This window comes from Octopus sinensis, linkage group LG3, assembly GCF_006345805.1.
Source record: "Octopus sinensis linkage group LG3, ASM634580v1, whole genome shotgun sequence".
Taxonomy (NCBI): Eukaryota; Metazoa; Mollusca; class Cephalopoda; order Octopoda; family Octopodidae; genus Octopus; species Octopus sinensis.
The window spans coordinates 42937900-42947899 of record NC_042999.1 but is presented as its reverse complement, the minus strand read 5'-3'; the positions used below and the strand labels follow the sequence as shown (position 1 = coordinate 42947899).

Genomic DNA, 10000 nt, shown 5'->3' with positions numbered 1-10000 from the left:
AAGAACATAACACAATGCACAGCCCAGTTGGGATATTGGGACCATGATCATAAGATCTTTAGTGCATCACTCCAGCCATCAGGCCACATGCCTTGAGAATCAAATCTATAATCAAAAATTCTCTGTCTGTGACCATCCTGTCTTTTTTCTTATGAATGTAGGGGACCTACAACACGTTTTAATATAAGATTGTAAAATGGAATTTGAGGGTGATTTGGCAACGATTTTGGTTTGCTCGCTCAACGGATTGTTTGTGGTATCTATCAGGCGCAGGAGTGGCTGTGTGGTAAGTAGCTTGCTAACCAACCACATGGTTCCGGGTTCAGTCCCACTGCGTGGCATCTTGGGCGAGTGTCTTCTGCTATAGCCTCGGGCCGACCAATGCCTTGTGAGTGGATTTGGTAGACGGAAACTGAAAGAAGCCTGTCGTATATATATGTATATGTATGTGAGTGTGTGTTTGTGTGTCTGTGTTTGTCCCCCTAGCATTGCTTGACAACCGATGCTGGTGTGTTTACGTCTCCGTCACTTAGCGGTTCGGCAAAATAGACCGATAGAATAAGTACTGGGCTTACAAAGAATAAGTCCCGGGGTCGATTTGCTCGACTAAAAGGCGGTGCTCCAGCATGGCCGCAGTCAAATGACTGAAACAAGTAAAAGAGTAAAAGAGCTCTACATAAATACTGATCAAATAGACTTATGCTCCCCACACAATCTTGAAAACACCACAGCCATCCTCTTCTACTCAGCTCGCGCCTTGAGGGGCCATGTGGACATCTCATTACCACTATCTATCTGGTTACAGCTTCAACTGATCATTCTCTCCTTCCTCTAGTAAATGTGAATAACCATGCAGCTCTTCTACAAGAACCTGGTCTGCCTTCACCTCTCATACTAAAGTCACCTCCTCCTTTGGGATTTGCACTCTTACAAAACTGCAAGGTGACTTAAACAATGCCAACGGCACAAAAATAGCACCCAGTAAACGCTGTAAAATGGTTGGCATCAGGAAGGGGGATCCAACCGTACAAACTATACCAAAGTAGACATTGGAGCATTATGCAGTCTTTGGACACATTGAATCCAGTAAACAATCCAAGCCTTCTCTTTCCCTCCACTTCACAATACAGATTGTTCTGTGAGCAATTCTCTTACAGAGAAAGCCTCCACCTTCACTGTCTGCTTTGCAGCCAACTCCACACTCCTTTTCAATCATGAGCAGTGCTCATAGCATTCTAAATCACTTCAATTATTGGGTCTCACTTAGACTGAGGACCTATCCCTGGTAAATAAACATCATTAACATAACTATAGTCATATTCCAAAGACTGGTCAGATGATAATTTCCCCTCCCCAATTCTAGATTACTGATATTCTATAAAACTTAGGAGAGCTCAGAATGGAGTATTAGCTCTCCCATCTGTGACAGCATTGTTGTTCAACACACAGATGTGTTGGACTGCATCCAGAAAAAGGGTCACCTGACTGATTGGCATAAAATCACTCACAGATGACCCCTAACCTCTTACTCACAAAGCATGCTTTCTCTTCTCTGTGCCTTTTCTACAACTACTATGATGGCCTTTGCTCTTTGGAGGTGACAGTGTTAGCAGGCATTCCTAAAGACACTCATAGATGTGTCCTAGCCCCTTGCCCACAAGGCATGCTGTCTCCTCTCTGTGCCTTTTTTACTGACACTATAATGGCCTTTGGAAGTGACTGTGTTGGTGGGCATTCTTGTCCCATTCTCCTCTTCATCTCTCATCAGCCTTGTTGTGTCCATCTCCCCAGGCAGGCCCCGCATTAATCTCTATGCCCAGTTCTTCCTTCCTTCTCAGGACGTAATTTCTCTGGTATTCTCTCCCTTCTTTCTGGTAGATGTTGACTCACAAAAACATCAAATAACCTGTCAAGGAGGGCCTGTATAGATACAGAAACCATCCTTTCCTCCAGATGCAGCAAGTAAAAAAATAATAAAAAATTGTATGCCTGTGTGCGTATGTAATAGCACAACATGCATTCAAACACTTTGATTATATCTCAACTTATATTAAAAGTAAAATAGGATTTTAATATAGTGAGCGATTATCCAAACAATTTAGTAGACAAAACTTAGTTTTCTATACTCTTCCCAAACACAAAATTAAGATAATATACATGAAAGAAACATAGGCGTAGGAGTGGCTGTGTGGTAAGTAGCTTGCTTATGAACCACATGGTTCCGAGTTCAGTTGCACTGCGTGGCACCTTGGGCAAGTGTCTTCTACAATAGCCTTAGGCTGACCAGAGCCTCATGAGTGGATTTGGTAGACGGAAACTGAAAGAAGCTTGTCGTATGCATGTATATATATATGTGTGTGTGTGTGTGTGTGTGTGTATATGTCTGTCCCCCCAACATCCGATGCTGGTGTGCTTACGTCCCCGTAACATAGCGGTTCGGCAAAAGAGACCGATACAATAAGTACTAGGCTTACAAATAAGTTCTGGGGTCGATGTGCTCGACTAAAGGCGGTGCTCCAGCATGGCCACTGTCAAATGACTGAAACAAGTAAAATGCATAATTTAAATACTATATTAAAATAAGTAAACACATTAATACATTATACACAGATACACACGACAAATATTCAAAATATTCATAAGTAAAAAGTAGAATTAAATTAAGTAAATTGAGTAAATCAATTAGTTTTAAATTTCTGAGCGAGAAGTATTGAAGAATAAGGACGAGAAGTGTAAGGACGCAGTTGTGCGTCGGTAGCCAGATGGAAAAGATGTTTTCCTGGTGTTAAAAAAGGTAGTAAAATCGTCCTAATCAGGACTGCCACTTTACGTTGGCAAATAGAATTAAATTATTCTGTTGTGTCTGGGAAGAGTCATTTTCTTTTTGCGCCTTATAATGTAACACACTCACCGGTAAATTTCCACTTATTTCTTATTTTCCTAAAATTTTCGTTGCGTCTTGTGACCTTTTCAAGTCTTGACTATTAATAGTCAAGACAAAAAAGTGAAAGTAAGAAATAAGTGGAAATGTTACCGGTGAGTGTGTTAAATAATAAGGCACGAAAAGAAAATGACTCTCCCCAGACACAACAGAATATGCTTCAACACACGAACTCACATAAAGAATCTTGCAAACCAAATCCAAAAGCGAAATAGAATTAAATTAGTTTCCGTTTAAAATAAAGTAGAAATAATATTTAGTTTGTATTGCGCCAGGATACAAAAGGGATGCAAAGATTGTTTTTGTTATTTCGTTAATTAAAGGTGAGAAATGAGTCACAACATGATGTAAACAACATAGCCCTTTTGATATACTCCTTTGTCGTATTTGAAAGCATTGTTGAGATTTTCGGTGATAAAAAAATTATTTTGAAAAGCGACACAGAAAATTTTGCACGCCGCTGAAGTGTTCGAAGATGAAACGTTAATAAAATAAGTTAATACTTTTAATTATAATTCCATTTAGATCTCAGGTATTTTATATATAAGTTCTCAACTGCTTTTCTATTTAGTTATTAGGATGCATGTGGCCCGAAATGTGTACATTTCAACACATTGCGGTTGGTTGTGTGTGTGTGTGTGTATATGTCTGTCCCCCCAACATCCGATGCTGGTGTGCTTACGTCCCCGTAACATAGCGGTTCGGCAAAAGAGACCGATACAATAAGTACTAGGCTTACAAATAAGTTCTGGGGTCGATGTGCTCGACTAAAGGCGGTGCTCCAGCATGGCCACTGTCAAATGACTGAAACAAGTAAAATGCATAATTTAAATACTATATTAAAATAAGTAAACACATTAATACATTATACACAGATACACACGACAAATATTCAAAATATTCATAAGTAAAAAGTAGAATTAAATTAAGGAGGAAATCAATTAGTTTTAAATTTCTGAGCGAGAAGTATTGAAGAATAAGGACGAGAAGTGTAAGGACGCAGTTGTGCGTCGGTAGCCAGATGGAAAAGATGTTTTCCTGGTGTTAAAAAAGGTAGTAAAATCGTCCTAATCAGGACTGCCACTTTACGTTGGCAAATAGAATTAAATTATTCTGTTGTGTCTGGGAAGAGTCATTTTCTTTTTGCGCCTTATAATGTAACACACTCACCGGTAAATTTCCACTTATTTCTTATTTTCCTAAAATTTTCGTTGCGTCTTGTGACCTTTTCAAGTCTTGACTATTAATAGTCAAGACAAAAAAGTGAAAGTAAGAAATAAGTGGAAATGTTACCGGTGAGTGTGTTAAATAATAAGGCACGAAAAGAAAATGACTCTCCCCAGACACAACAGAATATGCTTCAACACACGAACTCACATAAAGAATCTTGCAAACCAAATCCAAAAGCGAAATAGAATTAAATTAGTTTCCGTTTAAAATAAAGTAGAAATAATATTTAGTTTGTATTGCGCCAGGATACAAAAGGGATGCAAAGATTGTTTTTGTTATTTCGTTAATTAAAGGTGAGAAATGAGTCACAACATGATGTAAACAACATAGCCCTTTTGATATACTCCTTTGTCGTATTTGAAAGCATTGTTGAGATTTTCGGTGATAAAAAAATTATTTTGAAAAGCGACACAGAAAATTTTGCACGCCGCTGAAGTGTTCGAAGATGAAACGTTAATAAAATAAGTTAATACTTTTAATTATAATTCCATTTAGATCTCAGGTATTTTATATATAAGTTCTCAACTGCTTTTCTATTTAGTTATTAGGATGCATGTGGCCCGAAATGTGTACATTTCAACACATTGCGGTTGGTTGTGTGTGTGTGTATATATATATATATATATATATATACATTGAAAGAAATGTTCGGACAACAGAACTTTAATTACCATAACTTCATAATGTTAAACTACTTTTTCACAAAACGTTTTGGTCGTGTACTTCACGATAGCCCTTTTTTGTTATCGATGCCGAGCGAGAGACAGGCTGTGAATAAATGAAAGGCAAATTTGACCGTAGCGAGATTTGAACTTGAAACGTAAAGACGTATAACTAAATAACGCACGGAATAAAAATCAATATTTTGGCGAAATTCTGGAATAGATGTCCCTCGAAGTTCTACACTTTTGTAAAGGAAGCGTAGAGTAAACTGAATAAACTCGGAGCTGTAACCAGTAGTTACAATACAAGACCTGGAAGTATGAAAGAGTAGGTATTGTTGTTTTAGTTGCTATTAACCACAGATCTGTCCGATTGTTATTATTTAACTTCGACTCAATCTTCTTCTCCAGACGCAGTACATCTATGGACTAAATTACCTAATGTATCCTTCTTTCCTAAGACGATCAGGGTGGGGTTTGAAGATTCGACTGCTATTTCTAGCAAGACGTGCGACCACAGAAGTTTACTCGATTCGGCCGGATATGCACTCATCGTAGTGGGACAAAACTAAATGCTGCACTCTCATTTGGTCCCATACTGTGTTATTTCCGCTTGTGAAACTCAATAAAACTCATTATTTAAAAGTTTGAATGACTTTATGATGGAGAAATTATCATTAAAACTAAATCATAATTTTTAAACAAACCGTTGCCACAACAGACTGTACGATGAAAAAGAATAACGAACCAGCAGGTTGTAGAAATAATTATATGTAATTATATTTCAAATCATAACAGTAAATATAACTAATTTTGTTTATAGACATATTAAAAATTATTTTCAATACTTACCTAAGTAAATTAATAAAAAACAACTAAAAATTCTAAGGGTGTAGGTATCCAGAATTATTTAAAGCTCCATTCATTTTCAAAACATGTTCAGGACTTCAAGGTAGACAACTCATGGCGAAAACATGAAAAGAGGAAAATAAATATTTAATGCACTGTATGGAAAAAAATATATAGGTATTAGTCCCATAGAGTAAAATAGATAATATATATCGATGCTATAACTTCCTGGTGTGTTTTGAGATTCAACAATAAGAAAACTAGTTATTTAAAAAAATGTAATCCAATGATATTTTTTGCTCAAGGGAGTTAATTATAAGTTAATTTATCTCCCTTGCACATTACACAGAAATATGTATTAGTGTCGGAGCACTTATCTGGCTTTCAGAAATCTGGAATTACCAAACCACCGTATATTTTTTTTAATAGTTGTTGTGTACAGTGTGTTAAAACTAGTTTTGTTCTTTACTTTTTAAAGTATATTGATAAGAATTAAACATTCTCCGCTTTAGAAGTGTATTAATTTGTAACAATCTGTTAAATAAATTCATGTTTTTTTTATGTTTCATTGTGTATTTTATATATATTAGCAACAAAGGCAGTATTAATACCGGGAGTAATATTGTCACCCACTTAAACGTAGATGTTCTGTTAGAGCAAACTATAGAGAGAAGACAGTCGGACAAGCACATACACAAGACAGTCAGACAAGCACATACACAAGCAGTAAGAAAGGGGGGGGGAGAGACACAAAAAAGAGAGAGAGAGAGACAGAAAGAAAGAAAGAGAGAGAGAGAGAGAGAGAGAGAGAGAGAGAGACAGACAGACAGAAAGAAAGAGGCGTGGTTGTGTGGTAAGAAGCTTGCATTCCAACCACATAGTTCCGGGTTCGTGCGTGACACCCTGGGAAAGTGTCTTCTACTATAGCCTCGGACCGAGTAGACAGAAACTGAAAGAAGCCCGTCGTATACATGCACACACACACACACATATATATATATATGCATACACACACACATATATATATATGCATATATGGGTACAGGACGTCACCAACAGGAAACAGCATGAAATACGAAAACAAATGAGTTAAATATGCAAATAACGAGAGAAAAAAAAGACAAGTAATACAAAGAATCACCCTTTATCAGTTGCCGATTGTCTATCTGCTCCCCATTTCGATATATATATATATATATATATATATATATATATATATAAAGTTAATCCAAACAAGAAAGCACAAAAAAAAAACACAACAACGCGAGGACGTGGAACAAATATAGTATCATTGGACGCTCAGGAAAGAAGAAGGGTTTAACGTTTCAAGCGGAGCTCTTCGTCGGAAACATAGGAGAAGGAAAGATCCAGAGAAGGGAAGACAGGAAAAAAAATCGCCAACGGTACACACGCGGTCACATCTTGAAATTCAAAAAACAGAACAAGAACGTAACGAACGACAATGAAGACACACGGACAGATGGACGATACAAGGACAGACAGGAAAAGCAGGACGGAACATTCGTGGCTTTCTATTCATCAGTTAAGCTTCCAACTATCAGTACAGTTTCGGCCTGTTAGATTTGAAACTGCTCAAAACTGCTAGGCCCCAAATATCTAAGCTAAGAGCATTAAATTTTTGGAAGAAAGAGGGCGAATATGTGCGTCAGCACTGACAAAAAAAAAAACACGAGAAAATGGAGAAAAAGTTACACGATTACAAATACACACAGCAAGAATCACAACATGTGTCTTTCGACTGAAAGGACAAGTTAAGTTAAGCTGGCATTTGCAGTGGAAGCCTTACGGCAACAAACATAGGTCAAAATCAGGAGACAGGAAAATAAGGAGTTGTGCGAGCGGCGGTCAAGCCAAGAAAGAAAGATCATGCTTGGCCGAGCACCGGTCACATGGGAAAAACATAGAGAGGTAGGGAGCAGAGGGATTGAAGAATAAGGGAAGGAACTAGAGAGAGAGAGGGGGTGAGGTGGAAGGTTCGGCAAAAAAGACTGGTAAAGTAAAAACTAAATAGAAGGGAGATTTGTTCGAGTAAACTCGCCAAAGCGGCGCCCCAGCTCGGCTGCGGTTCAACGACTGACACAAGTAAAAGACATATGTATGTGCGCATGCACGCACATACATACATACATACATACATACATACATACATACATACATACATACATACATACATACATACATACATGCATACATGCATGCATATATACATACATACATACATGCATGCATGCATACATACATACATGCATGCATACATGCATGCATGCATACATGCATGCATACATACATGCATGCATACATACATGCATACATACATACATGCATACATACATACATACATGCATGCATACGTACATACATGCATGCATACATACATGCATGCATACATACATACATGCATGCATACATACATACATACATACATGCATACATACATACATACATACATACATACATACATACATACATGCATGCATACATACATGCATACATACATACATACATACATACATACATACATACATACATGCATGCATACATACATGCATACATACATACATACATACATACATACATACATACATACATACATACATACATGCATGCTTACATACATACATACATTTTACTCCATAAGGATTTTCACTTTTACGATCAACGCAGACATTGGTAACAACGACACCAGCAACGATACCAACACAAGAAGTACTACGACACCTGTAAAACTTATTTAAAAAGACATAAGTACTCGTCTCACTGCACTTGGTCTAATATTTAAATCAAAATCTATTTCGGTGTTCTGATGACCCTTCTATCGGTTATATGAAATAGCTAAATAGGTCTGAGGACGAAGCTCACCCAAACTTAGTACGGTAAAGCTCTTTCGGCAACGAGCATCTTTCTTTGCAAAGAAAAAGAAGTTTATTGCAGACTAGCAGTATCGCCCGGCGTTGCTCGGGTTTGTAAGGGAATTAACTATATAAGCATTTTTAGAGAGCTATAGCCAAAAAATAGTAAAAAAGCATTAAAAATGGGAAAAAAATGATGGTAAATTTTTTTTAAATCGTTGACTTATCGTAGACATTTTTAGAGAGTTACTTCCCTTATATAATAGCGAAAAATGCATTAAAATGGAAGAAAATGATGGTAAATTTTTTTAAAATTGTAGACTCATCGTAGACGCGCGCTAATACCCAGAAGGGCTCGATATGAATCACGACTATAAGATACCCGGTTTTGGTTAAACTGCACCGCAAAATGTGGAGTAGTTAGGAATCTAAATCGTAGGAGACAGACACAACTTGACTTTTATATATAAAGATATCAATTGTTATTCCGTCTTATGCAAGAATTAAAAACCCTACGTTGGCTCTTCAAACTAAGCTCTTTAGGGAAAACTAATTACTATAAAGCAGGAACTCAGGACACCGAGCGAAAAACTTCGTTTCACAGTGCCTTTTAATATTTGAAACTTTCTTGATGGCAATGGTTTCTCGACAAATTAAGCAAACACATTTTCCGAAGTGTTCTACGAAAAAAAAAAGCTTAGTGTCCAGTCATCGTTAAAATTTCAGCACTGAAAATCCACTTTTCTTAGTTTCCATGGCCCCTTTTTTTTTTTTTTTTAGATAAAAAAAGACTTCTGGATATTACGGAGATGTACTTGCATAGCAAGTGATTTGATCTGAGATCGTGTGCTGGAACGAAAACAATTGCAGCGTGGAAGGTGTTTGTAAGCCATTTAAGAAACACACAAAAGCCGTTCGATTCACTTCAACAAAAGTTTAATTTGTCAAAATATTTTCGTCGCTTTAAGACCGCGACCTGTTCACTGACAAAAAATCCGTGCTGCATAGGACTTCTGGATAGGAAAGAGGAAAAAAAAAAGAATGGATCTTAATATGGAGAATAACTTGTGATAAAACCAGCTTTCTCACGGTGTCGTTAGATCAGAGTTGCAATTTTTAAAGCAAATTTTGGCCTAATGCTAAAAATACAAATATAATCTGTATGTGAAACAGTAAAAATATGCAACATATTTCTCAAGTTCAGCACCTGACATTATGTTATTTACTTTGCAACGATGGAAGTTTGTATCTTTGTTAGAAACTAGCTTCTTTCCTTGCAGGGAGACTTCAAATGATTAAAAATAGAAGAGAAAATATATACATATAAAAACACACATGTATATATATATATATATATATGTGTATGCGCGCGCGTGTTGTGTACGCATATATATATATATATGTGTGTGTGTGGTGTGTGTGTGTGTGTGTGTGTGTGTGTGTGGAGG

General features: G+C 37.0%; 1 protein-coding gene across 2 annotated transcripts in view; it reads right to left on the bottom strand.

Moving 5' to 3' along the window:
- Positions 1 to 6358, bottom strand: part of LOC115209745 (crossover junction endonuclease MUS81-like) — a 63346-nt gene extending 56988 nt beyond the window's left edge. Inside the window, exon 1 of one of the 2 annotated variants that reach the window (XM_029778255.2) lies at positions 5686 to 6358. Coding sequence is in view for 1 of the 2 variants with exons in the window: in XM_036500947.1 (XP_036356840.1) it covers positions 4843 to 4845 (3 nt within the window). In the remaining variant the exon portion in view is untranslated. Of the gene's footprint in view, positions 1 to 4842; positions 4862 to 5685 lie in introns of those variants that run through there. The other variant, XM_036500947.1, reaches the window with a different exon arrangement.
- Positions 6359 to 10000: the final 3642 nt, after the last annotated feature.